This window comes from Bombus bifarius, unplaced genomic scaffold (assembly GCF_011952205.1).
Source record: "Bombus bifarius isolate JDL3187 unplaced genomic scaffold, Bbif_JDL3187 scf7180000008190, whole genome shotgun sequence".
Lineage (NCBI taxonomy): Eukaryota > Metazoa > Arthropoda > Insecta > Hymenoptera > Apidae > Bombus > Bombus bifarius.
The window spans coordinates 224,348-249,537 of NW_022884499.1; the positions used below are offsets into that span (position 1 = coordinate 224,348).

The following is a 25,190-nucleotide window of genomic DNA, read 5'->3' on the forward strand; positions in this document are numbered from 1 at the left end:
TATACTACTCTCGATACCGGGCTGGCCGAGTGAAGGTAATGTAGTAGGGTCTTTTCAAGGTTCTCCTTGAATATCGATTTGGTTAAGCGAGAGCGGAAAGAAAGGTCGAGTTTAGGTTCAACGATCTAGCCGAGCTTGATCGATGGTAAACGTTCGTTTCCTTAATCCGAAGATCCTTTCTTCTAGGCTTGAAACAGAAATTCAGTTAGGAGTTTAGTTCATTTAGTCTATGTTTGTTTTTATTTTTTGTCTATGTTATCAGATTGTGTTTTTATTTTACATTGCTATAATTCATGCTATCGTCGGTGTACATTAAATTTTTGTTTAATTGTAGCATAAGATCAAAACGTCCACGAGGATTCGTACTGTAGCGCCGAAACGTTGTTCAGAATCTGGATCATTTAATTTATTATTGACATAGAAAAATCTGGGTTATTGGTCGCATGGTAAATAAAACTTTTAATGAATATTGGCGTATGTGCATATGTTTAATTTTTATTTAATTCAATGGCGCATACACAAAATACAAAAATACGATGGTTGGTTACTTTAATATAATAGATGGTATTTTAAAAACATCGAAATTGGAAAATATTTTCAAATATTCTCTGTCGTGTCCCATACTGATAAATATATTTTAAATAAACGAAACAGAAAGGTAAAAAGGCAATTATCTTTTTTTGGTCATAATTAAATTTATGTTCAAAGGATGGATAAAATACTTGAAAAGGCAGTTTATTGTAGCACGTTTGAAATATAAACATAAAAGAGCGGATGACGAATATTTCACATTCCTTCGTTTTTCTCTTTTAATACAAGGATTGCGTTTTGTCATGCGATAGTCATACCTCGGTCGTGATTCACCTGACAAAAATAATCCGCTTACTGGAAGATTAACGCGGGTTTTTGAACTTGAGAGCAAGGGAAAGGTCTAACACAGGTTCAACGATCTAAACATGTGATGGCCGTCGACTAGTTGAAGGACTGAGATCACCATGTAAGATCGCTACGTAAAATGCTAAAGATTATTCTTACGAAACTCGTTGCTGCGAACAAATACAATTGTCGCCGCAATTATCCCCAGCTTGTTTAACTATTTTAACTGTGAAATAAGTCATCCGTTGCTTTCTGCCGTTGGCAGATTAGAGAACTCTTCGGCTCTAGCCTCTTCCTCTGTGGCTTTAAATCATCCCGGTTTTAACTATGCGGGACACACTATTATATGCATTTAATCTTGATCGTAGCTCACTTACGACGAGTCGACGTGTTTTCAAGGTTTTCGTTTGGTATTAATTCAACTTCTCGAATCTCTCCGAGGAGAGAAGATCGTGTGGGAGTTCGTTGAACCGAACCGTGTGTATACACTGTATACGTGTATGTTGGCAACACAGTCGGGCGAAGTTTCCAGAATTTATTTGCCGTCCTAGGGTAAACATTCCGTAACAAAATTATTGGCAGGACGATGAAGTAAGATTTTCTTCGATGCAAATATGATTCGCAGTCAGAATGCCGGAAGATGGGATTGACAATTTTCCAGGCGGCGCGAAAATCTTGGCCAGGACTTGTTCGTAAATTCAAGTCCACTCGTGTCAGCTTGCCAAGCGCGTTGAAAACTCTCGACAGTTTTAAGAAGTTTCATCAAATACCTGTTTAAATCTTCGTCTTTCACGCAGATTCTGCATCATTGAATTTCACACCACGAGGATCGTAGGTGATGAAAAAAATCTCATTTTTCCACTGTCGTTCCTCTTCTCTTGTAAAAGCACGTATGTGTGTGTCTTTGAAATATCGCTTGAACAGGAATCAGCAGACGCTGGAACGTTTTCTAATTCAAAATTGATGCAACTTAATTGCGCATCAACGAGGTAACGCGCGTAATCGAGAACAAGTCCGATTTCACCGGATCTGCTTACGCGTTAACGCACAAGATTCTTCGGTGTGTTCCAAACCATCGCAAATCTTTAATCAACATATCTGAACTAGTCCACTTGGTTAAAATAAATTACTCCATTTTTTGCCGAAATAATCACATTTCATTAATAACAACGCGGATACATCTTTCCTTCTTGAGAATAATTATACAAGTACTTCGAAGATTTTAATTACACATTAAATGCACTGTCTTTGATAATCTTGATAGATGGAAATGTATTATAATATGTCTATTTTGATAGAAGTCGAGTTGCTTGGAAAAATTTCTTTGTCATTTTTATCACTTTATGCAATGAGTCCTGCCATAACAGTTTGTTGAAGTAAATTATACGTTGTATCCTATTATTCGATTAAGATTTAAGACCATGGAAGAGAAATATGAGATAAATTGAGCTTTCTGTGTTTTATAGGAGAACAATTTTAAAACTGAACAGGATACTATCAACTAATCCCGTCTTGTAATTAGTTTTTGAGATGAACTACTGCCAAGTTTCTTCAACTTCTTGAATATTTCAAAAAGATGTTTAAAACATTCGATTGTTATAATATAAGTATGAATTATATAATAGCTCTACTACAACACGTCGTGGATGTGTGTCTTCCTAATTATGTTCCTATTTGAATAAATGGCAGAACTAATTTTATCAAAAGCATCTTCCAATAATTGCATTTTTCCAATAATTGTAGCAGGTTCAATAATTCCAGTGTTACAAAGTTTATATATATATTTATTATTAATATATAAAGTTAATATATATTATTAATATGTAATGTATGTGTTTATATTAATATGTAAAATTTACATATATGTTCCAGTGTTACGTAACAAGTCGGTTCCGCCTTTCAAGTATATTGTACTGAAATACTTCGTTGCAACGACGAGGTAACATAAAAATCAGGAAGTAGACAAAAACGAACTTATCGCGTTTATCCCGTGTGGTCTTCAATCGATCTGCACGATCGTTTCGCGAACTTCAATATGTGTGTATGCTTTTTTCTCCGATTTAATCGGCTTCACGAGCGAAGTATTGAACGGGCCACCAAAAGAGTGAGGCGATCGCGAGCGAGCAAACGAGCGGATCGTCGCTTCGTGTCGGCAGGTATTCGATAGCACCGCAAGGGTCGTCGACCGCAGGTGCTACACGCTCGTTCGCTCGCTCGTTCGGCTTGTTCGTCCTCGCCAGGGCCGAAACTCACAGCCCGCTGCCCTCTCTATCTCTCACGTTCGTAAAAAAATTTACAGTCACGTTGGCTTTTTCTACGCGCGTTGTTCCACTATCCGTAGCTTGCCGATAATGCCCGCCGTAATTGGATAGGAATTCGGCGTTTAGTTCTTGGAATTCCCGCTACGAAAGCAAGAGTTAACTCTTCGTTAGAATTTGGAAGCGGTTACGATTAACTTATCTCACGGTTCAGTGAGAAGAAAGTGCTCCGTAGATTTTTCTTTTAATTCCATATCACAAACGTGACAGATATTCGTTGAAATGGGGATTCTTCAAAGATAATACTGTGAATGAATAAAGTTGAATATCGTCGTGTGTGTAAGTTCTTGCTTCATTTTACTGCGCAGACTCTCTGGAAAAATTACGTTTTCAACATTATTTACATTATTGAGAGAAAAAATGACTATATATATATATGAACAATCAGTTACAAAAGGTGTTTGTAAAACATCAAACTTCTTTTCAAATTTACTGTATTCTATATATATATAAGAAGATTAATTAAGAGCTACTTTAAGGACAATATAATGTACAGCTTGAAATAATAAGGCTAAAAAGATACAATCTTTTCTCCTTACGTGTTCAACATATTTTGCTAGGGAAAATATTACTGTTACGTGAGTAACAGTAAATAAATATTTCATATACACATTATTTATATAGTGTACGAAAACTTTGGTGAATGATTGTATGTATCTGGCTATAGAGGTGTATATACGATTTCTTCCGCGAATGAAAGAGTCAAATGTTAGTTAACAACAAATCGATATATTCGAGATTAAAATGAATGTCTTCGGTATTGGTAAGTGACTTCCTCAGTAACGTGAAACAGAAAGACAAGAGTTGAATCTGCGCTTTGTCCATCGAAACCGGTCGCGTTTCATGAAATACGTTTATAAATGGCAATGTAAACGAACAAAAGCGAGTGTCCACGGACTGAAGTCTAGCATTGAAAGAGCGCCGAAAGGAGCGGGAACTTTTGAACAAGTACCTGGTTCTCAAGCCGATTCACCTCGACGAAGCTCGACCGCAGGACAATGACCCTTGAGCCACCACGTGGCGAGTGATGTCTCTTCCCCGTCAAACCACCTTACCTGCCTGATTTAAAGCAACCACCCGGCCGTGAACCTTTGAGTCTTCCTAGGACCTCCACCTTTTCCCTTCATCTTATTTACCATCCACGTTCTTCCTGGTCTTACCGGTATTCGTGCTTACCTGCGAGTAGACAAGACTGATCGACACGCTCGACTTGCGAACGTCGTAGTAGTATACGTAAGAATGGAATTGTTGCGTTTAGGATAGACAGGGTAAGCGTGAAAAAAGGGGACTGGGTTAAGAGGGTGATGACATAAGTAGGTTGTTTGTCATTGGACTTCAAGTTACAGAATTCTTGTATTTCCCTAAAGATGCGAAAAATAGGTTAATGAAAATATAGGCTGCTATTTTATTATTAGGTTATACGCGAAGTGCCCAATTTTTGACGATTTATGCTTCATAAGAATTTATGTTAAATTCTATTAATTAAATTCTACAGTGGTTATAAAAAACGTTCTCGCATCATCTATTATAGCGTTTACATATTAATTAGGTTCAAGCATATTAAATTTAGGTATCATTTAGTATTTTCATTTCACATTACCAGAATTTGATACTATGAACATGAAGTATGTAGAATCTGATAAAAAGGAAGGACACTTGCAAATACTTTTTGTATCCATTGTATATGGAAAAGAAAATTCTTAATATTTAAATGATATGCGATAAATCATCAGTGTTGTATGTACAAAGATACAAATATTCACCTATAAAAATAGGAGTTTTAGAAGATGGATGCAAAATAGAATACGTCATATGTTATAATCTAACATAATTTGGATTCAAGTGGTGTATATTTTCTTAGAGTTCAATGACCTTTCTCGAAATAAAATAGATCCAGAATTTTTTCGCGGAAAATATAAACACGACTCCAGGAATATGAGGTAATATTTTTAAAGACGAAAGGTCAGCGTTTCTTTTATAAGAATGACGAAGGAGGAGGTGCAAGTTCAGCGACTTCATCTGCACTTTGCACTTCCGTATTGTGTACCAAGCTAAACGTTCCATTAACACGTGTCATCGACACGAAAATCCAATGAACATTTGCATCGGCGCGATATCAAACCGGATGGATGATGAACGATCCATGCTCACGTACATCCTTCTGTTTCCAATTGCATTGTTGCAGACGTTTATTTTATATCGCTTATTTCGTGCGTAAGCATTTTTTATATTTGAGCTTACGTTTCGTTGGGATACGTGAGATACATATCGAAAATTACATCTCATCAAACTTCAGATTAGTAATGTTACAACCTAAAGATTTTCAATAAAAATTAGAAGAATTCAAACTAAATAAAAATCAGCTTCTTAAAAGGCATACGTAATATCGTCCATCGTTTCGAAAAATATTGATTGATTCATGTATTTATGAACTTTTAATTAGATACATATATCACACCTGTTCTTCATATAAATGGTTTTCTGCAATAAAATAGTTAATCATTCTTTACCGGTAGAGTAGAAAGAAAAAAACGAGAAAGCAAAAAGAAGAAATTCGAGCATTAAGGGGTTAATTATATTCTCTGAAATTATCTAATGGCGCTACATATTTCGGAAGCGAGGGAGCTTGTAATTATCAAATTAATAGGAAATTATGTAACACGCTCTAATGCTCGTGGAAGAAAGCTTAGTTTGATTAATCACTCTGTCAGACGGTTAGACACCCTGAAGAAGGTCCATGGACTTTGAGTATCAACCTCTTGATCCCGTCTATTCCCTATCGTTTTCTCCATCTCTATCGGCAAGGTTGACGATCCTTGGGAGAAAAGATTATTAAGCACGGTCGTGTTACGTGGACCTTCGGTAAATGGCCGTGGTTCGTGCAGCAAGGTGCACTGACCGCAGATAGAAACACGTGGACGCAGACCGTGTCGGTGACGGAGGTTCCGTGGAAGAGAAGGAAAATGAGGGAGGGGAGTTTCGAAGGGCTGATGATTTCACGTGAAGCCTCAGCAGTCATCGTAAGTACTTACGTGACGAAATAAACGTCGGCTCTTACGAAATCTCCGGCGAACACGAGACGCATCGTTTACCAGTTTCGTCGAAAGAAATGAAACTTCTTTTGGAGACATTTTCATCAACTTTTCGTTACATCGTGAAAATGTCGTGAAAATTCTATTTATTTACATTGACAAATAGCGATATGATAAAGTAAATCTTTGACAGTATCAACGCATAGAACGCATCAGGCAAAAGAATGTTTGTTAAAAATAGTACAGAATTAGAAAAAATGAGAGTAAAATTAAAGTTTGCAAGTATGAGAGCTTGTATAAAAGTGGCATATTGTCTCATTTAGCACGGCTAGATTTGTTTGACCGAAGAGATCAACTGAAGATCATTTAGCCCATTTCGCACATCAAAATTTATAAGCAACTTTTACAGACACGTAATTATAACTTCACACATACGTCTCTTATTTTAGAAACATTTCAGCGTGGAACAGCTGCATAATCACTTTCGATTCCCGCATGCTACCTCCCAAACTGCCTGGAACTACAGTTCTGTTGTAATTCTGTTAATTGGGACTATTTTGCAGCCATTAAAAGACTCCGATTCCACTTAGTCTGGCATTATAGGATTATTTTTTAAGCCTGGAAAACTCAACAAATCTGGAAAACTGCATCTTGAAAAACAGACAATCTCGCATTTATTTCAAAATTATTAAAAGGATCTATTCAAAGTTACTACTTAATTCTTCTATTCTCAATCCATTTAACAATCAGAAATTGTAATCTTTCAAGTAAACGATTTATTCCATTTCCGTTATTAACCACTTTAATATTTAGAAACGTGGAGAAACTGTTTTCAAATGAAATAAGACTGATCTATAATTCTACAATTAATTTAATAATATTCTACTTCATAATTAAGGAGCTCAAAATACACAAATAAAACAATAAATAAAAAACCTGGAGAGTCTTTGAATCGAGTACAATTCGGAGAAATTTATATTCCCAGTAACTCGTCTTATGGTTAATAGGTTAAAAGGCAACGAAAAAGTAAAAAGAAAAAAGAAAAAAAGCCATTTGAAGGGCTAAGGAAACATTGCACCGACGAATTTCCAAGAACAGGCGGCACTCAGCGTGCGCATCCCGAGGACAGAGTTTCCGTTTCCTTCTCTCCCCTCTCGCCGGTATCCTTTTTCTCCTAATCACGCGGCTTCTAGTGACGTAACAGCAAGGTCTTACGGTATCTCCGGCAACGGGCCTACATTACGTGAGTATCCCTACACGCGATCCGCACGTACGTACTTACGTGTATACCCGCGTAGAAGATCCGCTACACGTTGTTTGACTCGAGCCAGCCGAGAACTTCTCCCCCTTTCATCGTATGTCCTCTCTCTCCTTCTTTTTTCGTTCTTTTTTCTCTCCACTCCTTCGACGTTTCTCTCTGGTCCGTGTTTCGCTTCGTGTAGCTCATTGAAGCGGGATTCTAAAAACGATTAACGGTTCAAACCGTTCTCTCTTGATCTTCGATCGTTATTTCAATGCATGCCCGATTGTTCCTTAATTGTATGCAACGTTTCTACCTTGTTTCAAAGCTGACTCGTCGCGTCTCATTCAACGAAGGATCGTTGAACGATGACTAACCGTTTCCTCCCTGATTGCCCATCGTGTACGAATAAATTAGTACCGGGTCGACGTAATGAGAAAATCTTGGTCGCACAAAGGATTCCTAAAAGGATGTTCCGACTGTACGGAGAATATATTTATCGACTAGCTACGGTTTAGATTTTCTGAATCAGGCCTCGGAAAATTCAATTCGCTTTAACTAGAACGTATAACGTACCGCGTAAAATAACAAGAAAAAGAAGGAGAATGTTGGGAAATAGAGTTCATTGTGCCTCGTAAATAACTAAGTCTTTTACACCAGATCGCGTAGTCTTCAAAACAATATCGCATTTTATGTTATGTGGCATTAGATACGAACATAAGGATCGTGTTTCCATATCAAATGACTTACGTAGACTTAAAGAGAGAGAGGGAGAGAGTAGAAAATGTAGTTCATCGTACTTCGCGAAAGTCAAAATTCTTTAGTTAATAATAGGGATAGGCACAATAATTAGGGGACAAATGATATTAAGAAATTACGAGGTACTCTGTATTCCATAAACGGTTCTTAAAATTCTCTAAAATTCATTAAATATGATATTTATGACGCATAAAATTGACTTTTGGAAATTTAATGTACTCACACTGCTAGCTTGTAACTTGCGATTCATCAAATTTCTCCAACAACGAGGTTCCAATCGTCGAATCGCACATGCAAAAAAGATAAGATGGTTTTCAAGAATATTATCAAATTCGTGACGTCATAAGATATGAATTTAGTACTAGGTCTACCAGAGTATAGTTTATCATTTTTCATCGAAATTTCGCATATTTATAACAATGCAAGCTTTGGAGATTTGAATAATACTTTTATAGAAAAACATGGATAAAACTTTATCTTCTTCGTAAACCTTCAATTTTAATTTCTTTGATACGAACTTTACACCTTAGTTGTCAATGATCCAGATGTTAAGAATCGTGTTTCAATATCTATACAACGCATGAAGACGTGTGAATTAAAGATTTGTTTGGTTCCCTCGAATTCCATGGGAGCCGATGGATAAGTTCTACTCAAAGAATTCGTCATCTCGTCTAGGGTCATCGACGCGGTCGTTTTCCCTTGTTCTCCGATCGGTATGCGCGGGTGCTTGGTCGCGATGCCGACAGGTGAGTAGAAACAGACGTATATACACATGTACATGTATACGTATGTAAGATACAGTTAGGAGTACCGTTCTGAAAATGCAGCGACTCGTGTCGAGCCCGAAGAGAGCGAGGAGAGTGTTCGGTGTAGTCTTCGCTTGTACTCGGTTTGAGCGGCGCTTTAACTCAAACGGACACGACGAGAGGCGGGGATCCAGTCGAAAGGTGTATAACGGTAGCGATAAATTCAATGGCACGGAGACGATGAAACACGGAATATGAGCGTCGTTGCACGCGCGTTACGTGCAAATAATTGTAACCGATAATAAAGCTGCCGTCGACACGAATTTCAGTTACGACGTTACGATCGATGGCTTCCGATAGAAATTACTTTCAAGAAATTCCATCGTGAAAGAAAAAACGAATGCAATGCTTTCTATTAAGAATTTACTGTGATTAATACTTTATCATTTTTAGGATTTGAAGTAACGTTTTTATTATTGTTACGCGTTATTCTCGCTCTAATGAACGAATGACATTGATTAATAGTCTCGTTAGGTTCCTAAATTAATTTTCTGTCGTGATCATAGTAATCAAGGCGTGACATTGACTAATACTTTTTTTTAGGATTTGAAGCAAGCTTCTGTCACTGTCATACTGATCGTGGTACGACTCTAATGGAACATTTTTAAAAATTTGAAGTAGTTTCTCTATTGTTTCACCCGTCGTCACGTTGATCGAGATATAGCATTAGCCAGAACTGTCGTTAGGATTAGAAATAGGTTCTCTATCGTTGTCGCGCGTACTTTTCCATTCGTTTAACGAAACGTGCGAACTGAGCAACCTGTAACACCACCACCAGAACATCGAATCAATCCGAATGGAACGAAAAAACACACACGAGGCCAGGACAAATATATTATCGTAGAGGCAATCTCACCTTAAAGGGGCACGACCCTTCGTATCGACAGACAACCCGTTTCTTTTCAACCCTCTCGCCGAATTTTATTTTATACCCGTAAAATTACTAGAAACCAACCTCGCCACTCGAAGAACGAAGAATATCGAATTGAATTCCTCAAAATTAACTTACATTATCTTCATAAATGAAAGGAACGATACGAGATACGAGTGTAACTTTATCGCCTCGAAGACGGAAGAGTCTATCTGACCGAAGAATACAAGCTGGTAACGGATCGAACGAATACTAGCCAGAGCGCGCAGTGGTGGCGCGTGCGCGTCTCATCCCTGAATCGTGTTGAACCAATGAAACTCTCCCTCTTACACAGGCCTCGGAGATAGAACATTTCGATATATTTCGGGTAATTTCTATCAGCGATGTGACCCCATAGAAATCGTCGCGAAACACGGGAAGAAAGTGTGAGACGTTGGTACATTAGAGCGGTGGCCGGATCAGTTGACGAGGGATGTTGAGTAGAGGGACAATCAGTTACGAGGGAAATGGATATATGAATCAGTGTTATCCGGGCGGGGTGGTAGTGAACGGTGGCTCAACACTGGCTGCCATCTGCTGACGGTCGCTTTAAGCTCGAGCCACTGGTTCCCCGTGAAGTGCATAGCCGAAACGAGACGTTCAGCTCTGAAACGACATCACCACGAGCTTTTTTTCGAAACATCCGAGGGTGATCCCGTTCGTGACGCGATCTACGCGCGACAGCTGCGACGTGGGTTCTCTTGCAAGTGTTGTTTTCGTGGTACCGTGTTGTGTTCCTGCCAGAATCGAGGGGACGAACGATCACGTACCAGCGAGCCAGGATGACGGAGACGACAATGACGTAAAGCCCACGAGGCCAAGTAGATCCGTCTGGCGGTCTGACTCGTTCTCTGTGTACGAGTATCGTGATCCTTGGCCAAAATTCATCTCGGAGCAGAGCTTGACACTAAATCTATCGTGTGATATTAAAAATTATGGAAATCAGGTGGATCGTGAGTCGTGGCACCTTCATCGAGATTCGAGAGATTGGACAATGATTAAGGAAACATCGCTCGAGCATGCGATGATCCTTCGCAGTGCTCCCTCGTGTGAATACTTGAAGCTTGGAAAACGTCGTCTAGTCGATGACTGAACTTTCGTCGCATTTTACAACTGAGACTGATATCGTCTATCGTGTTATCGTGTTCCTCAAAGAACTATTGAAATTACGTGATATTATAATACTTGTTGAAATAACGATAATTGGTGGTTTGCTCCGTGGGACGTTAGTCCGATGAAGGAAATCGATCGAAGAGTGGACGATCGGGACGAGGCGAAATGTGAAGGAACAGGAAACGCGAACGCGGGTATCAAATTGTTTCGCTACGTTGCACGACGTCGTGTTGAACGACGAAGCTGGTTGTTAACGGAATATCGACCGAAGACCGTAGCTACCGAATTAGTCGTGGCGAAGGTCGCACATAAACGCGTGCACCTCGTTCCTTGAGATTTGGATCAGCAACCCCAAAAAAGTGTTAAGGGTCGCCTCCAAACTTCAACCTTTGTCAAACATACAGACGATTATCAACGGACACAGCCCTCAACAAGCCATTACTTCTATAAGTTACGAGAAAACAAAGCTGACAGTCGTTCGTGCAAAGTGTTTTTTTTTATTCGGGAAAAATTCGTGAGTCAACGTCGTTAATTGTGTCTTATCCCTGCCAGTGACGCGTATATATCTTTAAGAAGATTAGAAAACTCACGACGCGCGGTTCTGCAATTAGTGTATCCAGATTAACGAGCAGAAACATTGAAACCGAAAGTGCGAACTGGATGAAACTCCCTCGAAGAACAGTTCTCTGAACGAGACCTACTGACCTATCGACTCGTTGCCCCACCTTGTTTCTGCCGCCACATTTCTTTTTCCTTTTTTCTACTGTTGCTGTTACTACTAGATATCGAATCGACTAGGTAAATTGACGCATCAGAGGACACCGACCGGTGGAGGAAGTGGGCATTAGAAGGCAGGAGGGCGACGTAGCTGCGCGTACGAACGCGCGGGTGAATCGAAGAGAGTCGTTCTTTGAACGAGACCCACTGACCTATCGACTCGCCGTTCCACTCCTACTACCCTAGCCGTCTTTCTTTCCTCGCCACCCTATTTCAGCTTTTCTCCCCTGCGTTTGTTGGCGTGCCGCGTCGGGGTATTCGTAATTCCATTTCGTGTCTCCCCTGACAGGGGTAACGTTCGAGGATACGAAAGGGTCGATATCAACACGGTACACATACATATGTACACAACGCAAATACGTAAATACACGTACATAACGTATATAAGGACAAACGAGTGCCTAAGTATTTTCAATCGGTACTTCTGACTGATCGTTCTAGGTGTAAAAATTTCCAGACTCTCTATTCCCTTTGCCTTTTTCTATCTTTTCCGTATTCGTTACTCCGCTTTGGAGATTTTTTACTTCTTTTGTTTTTTAGCATTTATCGCCAACGTTACCGTGTTCAGGGTATATTATTATTAATCTCGATCGTTTCTCGCGGTTCTTTAGTTTCATTGGATCGTCTAGTAGATCGAGTCAAGTAACTGAATTAAGATATCGTTGATACAAGGTGAAGAGTGCCTAAATTTTATGCCTTTCTCGATTGACTGATTATTGATACGTGGATCGTGGACACGTAACGCAATCGTTGTTACAATCCTTGTATCTTGTTCTCAAATTTATCTCGCGTACCTTAATTGTTTCAACTTCCTTTCCCTTCGTCTTTATCGTGAAAGAGGATCGACGTCGATCTCTTTCATTACAAAGTAACGAAGGTCGACAACGTTTTGCGATCGATACGATAAACAGTGCCTCGAGATTATTCTCTTCTCTCGACTGATCGACGAAGAAACATATACATTGTTGTATCTTATAAGCTTCCCTTCTTTTTCGCGATTTTTCGCTTGTTATTCTCTTGGGTGTGCCCGAAATTCCTAGTTTTTCACCTTGTTCCCTTTCATTTTCAAAAGGGGACTGAAGATATAGCTCGAAGACAAAACTTTATCTAAGTGACTGAAAAAAATCGACGACTGATCGAAGAGAGAAAAAAGAAACTCTTTCAACGGCGAACGATATTCGTACATACTTTCGACTCGAATTTCATCGTCTTTCTTCCTCTCGAAATTTTTATGAAGTTTTATTTATCGTGATTAAAGGACTCCCCTTCTTACTCATCTCATTGTCCAGAGAACGAATCGTGATCAACAAGCACAGAATGATAACGATCGACTATACACGAGAAAAGTACACGAAGGTCAGCAAAAATTGATCGTATACCGATTACCTTCCCATGTCTTGCATTCTCGATGCACCATCGATCTCGTTAACGTATTAGCCGCCATTGATTCGATCGCACGAATGCGACCACGGGAAGAATTAATACATACCGTTGACTAGCTTGCCAAACTAATCGAATCGTCGAACTTTTGCCGGGTCGACAGTACGATCGATCGAACGGTACACAGGGGCAGTCCTTGACAGTGCATCTTTAATCTCGTTCGCGGAAGAGATGGCATCTGGATCGCGATTCGAAGCCGTCGTAATGTCCTCTGATGTCAAACGGGATTGCGTGGCAACCGTCGAGGAATTTTCTCCTTGTAAGAGCGTAATGTGCTGGTTCAGGCCGTTGACAACGATAGCCTGATCGTAAAACAAGGGAGGCACGACTGAAAGAGAGGGAAAGTCCATCAGCAATAAACCAGGATAAGAGAGGAGAAGATACCAGAGGCAGCATACGGACGGACGCGTTGTTAAAAGGTCTATCGTGATAACACGAATAAAAGATATATGTAAAAAAAAAAGTACTATCTTGTAACGTGTAAAGAGAAAACTACAAAAAACGATATATATATACATCTATGATCGAAAAGTGTGAAGAAATTCGTTAATCGAGCAGAAGCGGCGAGCTGTGCGCAGGTACGAGTCAGGGTAACAATTTTCCACCTGCGGAGCGAGATAGAGACGTGCCTGATCCAATACGTTCAGCATCTACTCGCCTCGTCGCATCGAATCGCCGAGCTTCGAAGCGAAAACGGGAACAGTGTAACAACCGATCACGTTCGAATCACGTTTTCCTCCCCTCGAACGCCAGAAAAATGTCGCGGCTGTCGTTAATGGAAGTTTAAAGAGCAACTGCATGCGAAAAAGAGGGAAAAAAGTCGCAACGCGAATCGAAGAAAGGAGGAACGTAAGGAAAAAAAAAGAAAAAGATAAAATGGCGGAAAGCGCGGCAAGTCCGGGTTCCGTGCAGGTAGCTGCGAATAGTCCGCAGCAACAACAGCAACAGTCGCAACCACAGCAACAAACTCAACAAAATCAACAACCACCGGATATAAGCAGCTCGCAGTTGGCGTCTCCACCGATCACGGGCACAGGTACGAATAGGAAACGATCGAGATCTTCCGGTAGGGTTATATTTAAGATCTATGGGCATCTCAATTTAAATTACTTTTATTCGATTAGAGGCATTAACGATACTTTTAACGCCTGTTTCGTGTGATTGTCATCTCTCTAGAATCTTTTTCGTAAAGAAAGCAGGATGTAATGTTGATGTAATATTAACATAGAGCGTTGAATGTTACTTTACGTCTATATCATTGACTAGGGAGTAGATAGAAACTTGACGATCATTTGCAAGTTGAATGGGTTCAGCGAGTCAAATACATACTTCTTTGTGTCTTGATCCTTTCTGTTCTCTTAAAGTCAAACTGATGCCATGTGGAGGTTTCTCTAACAGAAGAAGCTTGCAGGTTTCAGTCCATATCGATATAAGATAATATCCAAGAATATACTTCTTATTGATGTCGTGTACTAATTAAATGAATCGATTAAATGGCAACTATAAAGCATTGATTATAAAATATAGGTGAAAGTTTCAGATATTCGAGAATGCTCCGACTGTAACGCGATAATATCTACATAGAAGGGCCCTTACATGGCGCATCGCCAAACTAAAACGGATCAATGTCGAACACGTAATGTTTCCTGGGGAATGCTTTGAACTTCTGCGATACCGCGTCGCATTTTAATTAACGAAATTAATTTTGGCCCGGTTAAATGATCGTAAAGTAATTACTGAATCAATTGATTCAGACGTACGAAGGGGCTCGAAGCAGTTTCTCGATCATATTACGTAAATTTTCATAAAAGAAATTCAATTTGGCAAATTCGTAATTAAAAGTATGCTCGGGAATTACGCAACTCTACGTCCTTGCTTATTCGATCAGTCGGCTTTTGTTGCTAAACTGTAACGCACGAATTTGTCGTACCTTTAAATTGAAATAAAACCAGATAATATTCACTTCAAAGAATTTGTACTATTGAAATGGTTTCAGCTGTAGACAGAAGTTGCATAATTTGTCACATTAAAAAGTTCGTGCATAGTAAAAATGTTACTTCTACATGGGTATTTTATCCTTTATTATCTTCACTGATATTTATTCAGTGTCTTGAATATAATTAGTATGTACACTGCATTGTGCCATTTATCTATTTTTTTATAAGTATAAAATAATCACTATAAGAGATCTCTATAAATAATTCTTCCATTTGAAGATTCTCTTATATAAAAATATCAGGTTCCTCTATTAATTCAGATACTAAATCAGCTTCGTTATAATTATTTCTTTAGAAATATTTAGCAACTATCAGGCGCTAAATATACACATTAGAAAGATTTGTGCTAGGACCTACTCCACTTCCTGACATAAATCGCAACTGCATCATTTTTCTATTAACGAAATCATCGATCCATCTTCGATCCAATCAGATGATAAACATCTTAGGCAAACAGTCCGTCTGTCTGTACGCGGAAACGCAATACAAAAATAAAACCTGTCTAGCAACCATCCATATCGGTGATGCCATCGCAACGTGAACATTTTGCGATAACTAATAACGAACTACGCCAGTCTGAATCGTTTTTTAATTCGCATAGCCGAATGCTGTTCACGCAGCCAGAGCCACTCCTCACGGGATCAGGAACGTTCAGAATCCGCTATTACCATATCGAATGGCCAAGTCAGCGTCGAAACTTCTATCAAACCATTAGATTTCATCTACGATCAACGGTATATTGGCTTACGAGCCAAAATTATACTATCGAATAGTGGCAGCCACTCAAAAGAAGATGGTGTTCATTGATAAAATTTGTAATTTAAAGAAATATTCTAACACTGAAATTTTTATAACAAGAAGATGGATCGCAAATATTAATCACCATTCCCTCTATTTAGGAAGAGAAAAAAATTCTGATATAAATATTTGTTACCATATTTTGCAAAAAGAACTCTTCCGTTTCTAAGTTCTTATTTTTATGAACACAGTTAAAAAATGCAGTCTGAACAGGTATTTGTCCCTTGAATATTATAACGAATATCTTACATTGAATGCCTTGTATAAATATCTGTGCACATTTAAATTCTCCATAAATGCTTCAATATCCATAATTGCGACTTCGCGATATTCTGGCCCCATCGTATTATACAAGTACCTCAATTGAACATGTTAAACTTCCATATCTTCCTCAATGTAATAACGACCAAATTCCAAGCACCAAAGTAAAAGAAGAAAGCGTCCGTTAATATAAAAAGACTGTTGATACGAGAGGGGCAAGGTCCACGTGGCAGCGGGTATAAATCAAAGTTGAGTTAGCTACAGAGAGGAAAGAGATGGTCGAGGTCGGTTGTTCGCTTTGGCCGCGTAATGAAGGGCCATTACTCGTCGCGGGTTGTACAGCGAGACGGAGCGGCCCGATATGCCGGCGCTTTTCGTGCACGCTTCTCATCCCATGGCGGGGAGAGAAAGGGGCAGAGAATGGCTAGCGGCGGGAAGGAGAGAGCGCGAGTCGCGTTAGCGGATCTGTCGGTCGAGTAACGGAACGCTTTCGAGTACCGCTAGCACCGGCTCTGACGCGGTTACCGGACACCGTTACTTCGGTGATCCGCGAGTACCCACCACGTGCTGTCTCACCGTTCTCTTTGAAACACGCGGCTCGTTCGAGTGGAAGGAAAACGTTTGCCCCGGGACGAAGCGGCGCGAATTCGTCGAACCGTGGAAAAATTGCGATCCCTCTACCGGCAGGATTTGCCACTGATTTACAATCGATATACGGTTGCTCCTTTTTCTTTATATCTAGCAGACGTTGTCGCCGTCATCGACTTCTTCTCCCGCGAACCAGCCAGTTCCGTCTACATTAGCTTGATTCATTGTTACGGCTTATGGGTAACCGCTGTTGCCGCGGTGCAGTATCGCGCACGATATCGCCTTTTGTTTTTACGCCTTACGTTTCCATCGAGCATCGCTGGAACTTTACAACGGTGAATCGAGGGGTAGCGGAAAGTCTGGAGGAAGAATTATTGGAATTTTATTGAAAGTTAGATACAGTGGAGGATGATTTTGAAACTTAAGGCGTATTGCAATATATTTTTACTTACTTAGCCACTTTCGTGTCTCTTTTTCATGCTAGTCTTGTTTATGTAGTTTGTTATTTTTTCATGCAAATGCAACTTTTGAATCTAGTAATAATATACAGAAATGTTAACATATCTGATATCAATTTGCATTATATACCTTAATTAACAAGTATCGGTAATCAATAAGCATTATCGTGCGAAGGAAAAGATAAAAATCACCCCTCCAAAATTACATGAGGTAATCCAAACAGTTATGAGTCACCTAATCGTCATTCCACTAAATAAGAGTTAAAACATATGAATTTGATTTGGAACCAAAGCTGTGATATGAAGTAATAAAAGGAACCTTAGGCAACGCTCCAGAACTTGCCCAACACATACGCTGCGCAGTTGTATTGTTCTTATTGGTTTACTAAACTACTGTGGAAGCGAGCAGGTTAATTTGAAAAAGGACATTCCACAGTAATAAAAATAAAACAGTCTTTTATCAGTGTCAACGTGCAAGCGAAGCATATTAACACTCCAAAAATACCAACCAATCAGGAATATATTCGTACAGTCATAAATTATTGTCCATTGTCTTCCTGCCAGTCAACCCAATCGCTGACACGAAATATTACTTAACAGTACTGTGGTAGCGCGTCGACGGATCTGTTATCGTAACACGCCGGTCGTTCAATGGCGAATACATTGAGACTCGGTTCGGCAAGATAATGGAACCGGTTGTGGCGAAGGTGCGCGGAGGCAGCCGCAAGCGGGTGCTAGAATCACAGTTAACCGGGCAATTTTTTAACCGCCTTATTATTACGATATTACGATGACTGCGGCGCGCAGACGAAGCTTTCGCGCGTTAAAAGCGCCGTTTTAATCGCCTTCGTCCCGGACCGCGGCGAAGCGCGCGGCGTCATGCACGCGTATTACGCATAACGGAAAAAGGAAGACTTCGAATGAATCGATGCTCACGCGAGCAGCCATTTCTCAAGGTACATCTCGCGCCGGGTCTAGAGGTTAGGAGGCCAGGCACTTTGCCGTTTGTAGCTCATGTCCGGTACCATGGGAAACTTTACGAGGCAATATTTGTTGTAATGTTCTCTGTTCATTAACCATTCATAGGCGTTTAGAGGCGTATCCTTCGTCGGTTATAATATTTGCCTTACGCCGAATCCACGCGAGCACGCCTTGTTAGCGGTTTGTACCGTTGCATTAACGACCCATCGTTCGTTTATTTTTACACTCGCACATTCCATCCTTGCGTTCACTCTGCTTTCCGAAGGTTTTATCCTCGATTTAATACGAATTTTGTAGGTTCTGCTGGCTTTTATTATTGTTGTTTGATGAAAAACAAAGTGTATTTTTTCATCCCTTTGTGATTTTGGCCAGGGCAAACAAAATTTGTCGCGGATTCTCCGGAAAACCGGAGACGTTTCCGTGGAGAATATTTTTTCTACGACAATTCGTTTCTAAAATTGTTTTTACCGTTATTCCGACGGAAGTCGAATAGCGATATTCGATGTTATTCATTTCCCAGAATCGAAAACATCTATTTTTCGATCGGAGAGGTATTCGCAAATGTTACTAGGTCAACGATTTCGTTGCTTACCGCTGATACTCACCAATCGTGCTCGAATATCGTTTAACAAGGTAATTAATCCTCGTCCGCGATCACGAATAATTATCTAACATGTGTCGCGTTTAATTGTCACGGCTCGATTATTGTCGTTATGTAAAGCGTGCGACTTTGTTTCACTTAATAGATCATTTGACTTGTCTTGCCGTAGGTTAAGGTCCTTCTGCGTTTTTGCAGAGTTTATCTTTATTGTCAAGCGTTCTTACGTTGGGCTACCTGTTCATGTATTATGCTGAAATAACGAAGCACATCTCTAGGATCTACAGGTTACGAGGTCAGGCACTTTGCTATTTACCGCACGTGTTCCGTACATACCATCGATAATCGGCCGGCTTGATGTTTTGTGCTTTGCACGTTTTTCTAAGCATTCTGCTTAGGAATTACACCTGAACTGTTTTGAACATACTTTATATCGATTCCTTATTTCATTACTTAACTGTTACTTTAGTAATGAAATTTTGTAATCAAAGTATGAATCATTTTTATTGATATATCTTTCTTGATCATGATTTCGCTAAATTTATTGATTCGTGCTCTTGCCATTTCGATGACAGTTTTGACAAATTTATATCTGTATAAAAAAATTTATATTGCGCTTTAAAAATGTAAAACGTTGTTGCTTTAAACATCATTGAATGATTGATAGTAGAGTGTTTGTTAATAAAACTATGCATAAACGAAAATCGTTATTGAATGTTGCAAAATTGTAAAATGCAACCTAATATATTCATTTGTCAGAATCGATCGAAATATCGCGTGTTTTAAACATTCTTTATAGCGAAAGAAAGGGAATACCGGTGTCTGTTGTTCTCAAGTTTTAAAATCTCATCGTTCCAAAGGTCGAATTAACATCAATTTGTGCGGTTTAGCGTCATTATCGCTGGGTCGATAAACGCCTCCGCGAGATGGCTTTCAAATTGGAAGGATGAAAGGAGATTCCACGGATATTCCCAAACATCTTGTACTTTTTACACCGTAAAAAGTAATTTCTGCAAGGCAAAGACACCGTGCAAATAAAATGCAACCAAAGAAAAAGAATATTTCTCTTCATTAACCCCTTCGCAAAGAACGAAGTAAACATCGGAAGTTATTCCCGTGTTTCCATGAAACACGCGAAAATAATCATCGTCGCTTCTATAAATACGATCTAACAACACGAACAAATTTAGATCTTGCACATTAAGTTTCCTTTTCATCTGGAATCTTGCGATACGATTAATAATTGCGAGACAAAGATTCTGTTCGTCGAGCGAAAAGGTTGAGGACGATGAACGAAATTGTTGCTGTGAACTGATTAATGTCGCCCGATATTACGTTACGATCATATCATACACGTGTACCTAGTGCACCGGTTTTACGGAAAAGGGAAACTTCGAAGTAACGCGTCCAGGCATTAATCACACTAGTATATCTGTTAGGTCTGAGGGTTACGGGGTCAGGCAGTTTGCCATTAACTGTTCGTGTCGGCCACACACCAAGCAAATGTACGTTATATATTCCGCCGATGTTTGTCCGTTTATCAGTTTCTAGCATCTATTACGCAAAGTGTTAAAGGATATAATAGAATTAATACACATAGTCGTCGCATTCATCGTGTGAATTTTTGGTAGGATTCCCCTGAATATTCTCTTTTTCGACCATTGTTGGACGATGCGGTTAATTTCAGAGAGATTTTAAATGGCCGATATTTGTTTCGTAAAGGAGAAATCCGTGATTGTATGGAATTATTTGTTGAAACGAAGCAATTAGTATTTTTAGAGGTAACTGTGCTATGGAAGTTGAGCGATCAATAAAAGTCTAGTGGATGATATTGAATATGCAATGCATTTTAATCCAGGAAACTTTATCTTTAGAATTTTTTATGGCTCGGTTACTGAGCGACGCATTGAATTATTTGTGTGGTGTATTTATTTTTCAAAGTTTATGCTATTGACAATCAAAATCAAATTAACGAATGAGGCTGCTATGTATGATTCAACGAAATTCTGTTTATTGTATTTATTGAAGAAAATTATGCGGATCAGAGAAATTCGATTTTCCCAAAGTTTGAACTACAAAAATGTTGCTGAACCGAAGTTCAACGACAAGGAGATATTTCCAAGTTATACTTTATATCAAGGGTTAGTTCATAGTGTCTCGCGATTTCCTTCGGGACACATCAAACGAGCGGGCAAGTAGTACGTCGAGCAATTCAAGCCTAGTTTGGTAAATAGACGTAAACAGATGGAAGCCGCCAAGGGGAAAGGAAATTCTGGCAAAGTAGAGTGCACTTTCGTGTATCAGACCTGTTTACAGTTCAGTTACATTCAATCGAGCAGTCTACTCTGAAAGAGCTTCTTTGCATATAAATTTCTTTTTTCTTTTCGCTACATTTATCTCGAGCAGGAATTCGTAATCATATCCAGTCTCAATTTTCGTTATATTTGTAAAATTGAAAGAAATAGTTATAAAATTACGACACGCGAGGAAACAGTTTTAAATTTAGAATTTTTAATGGAGAAAAAGTAATTAAAAACCTGGTACCGTGTTGTTCACGAGCGCAATAAACGACGTAACACGACAGAATATTCCATTAAGCGTTGAACTCTCATCAGCATCGAAAATACATGGTGTGTAAATGAATCGTGCCTCGAATGGCTCTTCAGAGAAAATATATGAAGACCGCAGGGAAACAATATGATAAAGTCCATTTTTGTTGATTTTGCGATTTTCATATCACTTTTAGCTAAACACAATTTTTTAATGAAATTGAAAAAGAGGAACAATTTATAACTCTGCAGAGGTTTATAATCTCTCAAAAAATAATACCTATTTTTTAAGTTTTCACAGCGTATTGAATTTTGGAATTTCTTTCTAGTAAAAACAAAAAAGGAGAGAGAGAGAAAAACAAAAAAAAGCAAAAAACAAATACATCACGCTTTTTCCGTATTTCTTTTTGCAACTACCAACAACATTTCACAAAAAAAAAGACACTAATAAAAACGAGACTACAAACATGGCAAAAACGAGCACCCAGTTTTTATTGTAAACGTGTCCACGCAAAAATTACGGTCATTAAATTCCCATTGTTGCATGAATCACGTCACTCACATAAACACACAACCATACAATCGCTAAACCGCTCACCCTAGTAAAGGAAACATGTGTGAAACAGTGAAACGCGTAACATTTAAAAAAAGCGAAAGGATAAGATTTCTGTTGAAGGAGAGACGAGGGAGTAATTCACACCCTTAACAATCTAATTCCCTTCTTACGGCCGTCAGGTTTGCGCACGAGACTCGTCTCGTTAACGAGCTTACAGAACGATGTAGGGTAAAAGTGCGTCCGACAGCGAAGCCCCGCTTCGAAACGCGACCGTGGCACGGTTTGGCCTCCTGTGGCGCGCTTAAAACCGACTGATACCTTGCATTCTAGTTATATGATGAAATTCCTTGTGCCGACGTCACCACTTCCTCCCCTTTTTCCCGAGCATACCGTGCTGCTTCCCCATTTATAAAACGAACCGCCTCTCACCGACTGAAAGCTTTTTTATACGCGCGTCGCAGGAATGCCGGGACGTTGAATGGCTCAGGAATATTGCGAACGACGAATAACCGCGGCAAAGGGCACTTTGCGTTTCGTGCATTCGGGCTTCGCCATTATGGTACCGGTGCAATTCTCTGCTACCTTGCTGGTGGGCTCTTGCTCGTTGTCGATTATCGCCGGAACCGTTTTATTTGTTTCCCGGCCATCGTAATTTGGAGACTGGTGTTTGCATAATACGGATTTGGGTTAGGTTTGGTTAGGGGGTTGGTTAGATAGGGTGCTAGATTTTAGGTAGTAATGGTAATGAAACTGTAACTTGGCATCGTCGCTCTTGAAGGTTTGGTTGATGGTTACAAATACAGACTCTACTTACGTATTCGTTTATACATAATACATAAATAATAATGTATTTATTAAATGTATTATAATTTCTTCATTTTGCTATACTTGTTGTAGTAGTACTTTATAGCATTTGTATAAAACATGGCATAGGTAAAAAGTAGGTAAATTATCATCACTAATGAAAAAGAAAAGGGAGTAGAAGGAAAATTCTTTTAGATAGAGGATCAAGCTAAGCCAGGTGTAATAAATTGTCAATAATCAACAGATATTGAAACAAACTTCGTTTCAAAGAAACCTTCCTTAGTATAACAAACATTTATTTGAAGTCTTCTGTATATTTACATTCAAATATTTTCCTAGTACCAACTGCCGTTTCAATTACCGTTTATTACTGCACAGTTTTGTTCAAGACGATGCTTTACCTTCAACTTAGCCACAATATTGGAACCTTTCCAAATTATTCTAGCAATTTGCAATTTTTCGATTTCGTTTGAAGCATCATTTAATTGCATCTCTGACCCTATCCCGTGAAATGAAATTTCGGAAACTCATACTGGACAGCGTGTCTGAAGTGGTCGCACACCTTGATCGTACAGCACTGGCCTCGCCCACCACTCTTTCAGATTTTCAGAGTTAGAGACCGCTCCCACCGAGAATCGCTCGTCCTTTTTCCCTCTTGCATGCCGGTTATCCTCGTTCTCGCGCATCATGTACACGTATTACGTAGCGCGGCAGTAGGCCAAGAGTTCGATGGCCTGCAGCCTTGCAAGGCCGGTCGCCGCAATGGTACTGAATACCACGTCAGATGACGCTGCTGACGCCACGATCATCGTGGACCAATCTTACGAAGCCGACTGGCGCTTAGAGAACGGTTGTTGTATCGACCGGGACCGTTGATAACTGTGAGGGAGTTATCGTCGATGTTCAACTTTACCGACTAAGGCGGCTCCAAGTGCGGCGCTATAGTCAGCCACCTTGTTCGAATATTTTATTGGTGGATATGGGAATCACCGATTCGAATACCATGTTTCAAATTCGCGCTTTTTCCATGATAAGAATGTACTTAGCGATTTTCGTTTAATTTCCTTCATTTTTGAGATTTTTACGAATTCGAAATATACTTGTGATCGAATAAGGAATTTCAAGTTAAGTTTGTATTATGGAATTGTGTGAATTTGCAGGTGTCAAGTTCGTTTCTGTAGAAATGTATTTCATATTTTCTTTCCAGTGTTTTATGTTTGCATTTCAATAAAGAGAGATATTCGTTAATTGAAAGATATGCAAATTGAAGAGATTCCGGGAGGAATGGTTAATGGTTCGTTGGAACAGGTTGAACGCCTATGGTTGGAAGACAGTTACGCCTTTGGTGTATCGTAAACTAAGTATTGTGACTTTCCCTCGATCGTTTACTCGGAGTATAAAACGCCTTATACGCTCAAGGACTCCCGAGTGGTTAACGATCCGAGACCTATTTTCCATTGGCTTATAAATCAGGGCAAAGTCCGATTAAACTCGTATCGAGCACGCCTATTTTGAGTTTAACGATTTTTATTAGAAGCGTAACGGACTGTCCGCATTTAGCTCCTTTTCAATTCCATTTTCCTGAATGATAAATTTCCTTGGGCTCAACGCTGATGCGAGTTGCCGTGACTGCACAGAACATTCAATCGATCCAATGATTATTCAATAAATCAAAGATCCTATGCAACTACGAATTAAAAATTCATTCACTCGACATTATCGAGTATATGCAATCTATCTCCATGTTTTCGCTTGTATCTTTCTTGTCACTTATATCGGTGGTTTTTTCCGCTAAAAATATGAAATGAAAATTAAACTGAAATATTCTAAAATCGCTGACAAAAGGAAGCATAGACAAACATTTTTAACGTTTATTTAAACGTACGCTAATTGACGTGTATTTGTTCCCGTACGATTATACATACACACACTTTTACATGCAATTATATTAACAAAGAGTGCTAAAATATCCGAACGGTCCAGTTATCGGAGTAATCATCCACCAAATCACTCGTCTTCGAATCTCAGCCAAGCAATCAACCTTCTACGTTTCCCCCTCCCTAAAAAGAAAAAAATAAAAAGAAAGAAATCTTCAGGACGAACCTGGAGAGATGTTCATCGAAATGGTCTCTCTCCGATTCCGGTGAATCGTTGGAGCGGGATTGTTGGCTCTCGCCGGCGTACCGAAGCGAAACGGCCGAGCGACGGTTGCAAGACGAAACTTCCGATTGCGACAGGCCTATTGCCGACAACAATCGCTCCTTACGTTAGGAGCGTGCACGGTCTCTCGGCCAGCCGAACAAACGCAAAGAAACGAGAAGGCCTCGCG

The 25,190-nt window shown here is 39.5% G+C and overlaps 1 protein-coding gene and 1 long non-coding RNA gene across 12 annotated transcripts in view; one reads left to right on the forward strand and one right to left on the reverse strand.

The window, feature by feature from the left end:
• Nucleotides 1-2,713: 2,713 nt before the first annotated feature.
• Nucleotides 2,714-10,138, reverse strand: LOC117209697. Of its 6 annotated transcripts, XR_004487959.1 has the most exons (6): nucleotides 9,888-10,138; nucleotides 8,449-9,791; nucleotides 7,783-7,928; nucleotides 7,509-7,685; nucleotides 4,147-6,844; nucleotides 2,714-3,507 (listed from the first exon to the last, which is right to left on the reverse strand). It is a non-coding gene; the product is annotated as an uncharacterized LOC117209697 (long non-coding RNA). The 6 variants fall into 6 exon arrangements; XR_004487964.1 differs by lacking the exon at nucleotides 4,147-6,844 and having other exon boundaries at nucleotides 2,718-3,507; nucleotides 9,888-10,129; XR_004487961.1 differs by lacking the exon at nucleotides 2,714-3,507 and having other exon boundaries at nucleotides 3,518-4,370; nucleotides 9,888-10,129.
• Nucleotides 10,139-10,852: 714 nt separating this feature from the next.
• LOC117209695 (probable nuclear hormone receptor HR3) overlaps nucleotides 10,853-25,190 on the forward strand; it is a 113,760-nt gene continuing 99,422 nt past the window's right edge. For 4 of the 6 annotated variants that reach the window (XM_033451975.1, XM_033451977.1, XM_033451981.1 and 1 more), the window contains exon 1: nucleotides 10,853-14,337. In XM_033451975.1, the coding sequence (XP_033307866.1) occupies nucleotides 14,070-14,337 (268 nt within the window). In that variant the 5' untranslated portion in view covers nucleotides 10,853-14,069. The remainder of the gene's footprint in view (nucleotides 14,338-25,190) is intronic. The other 2 variants (XM_033451978.1, XM_033451982.1) reach the window with 1 other exon arrangement.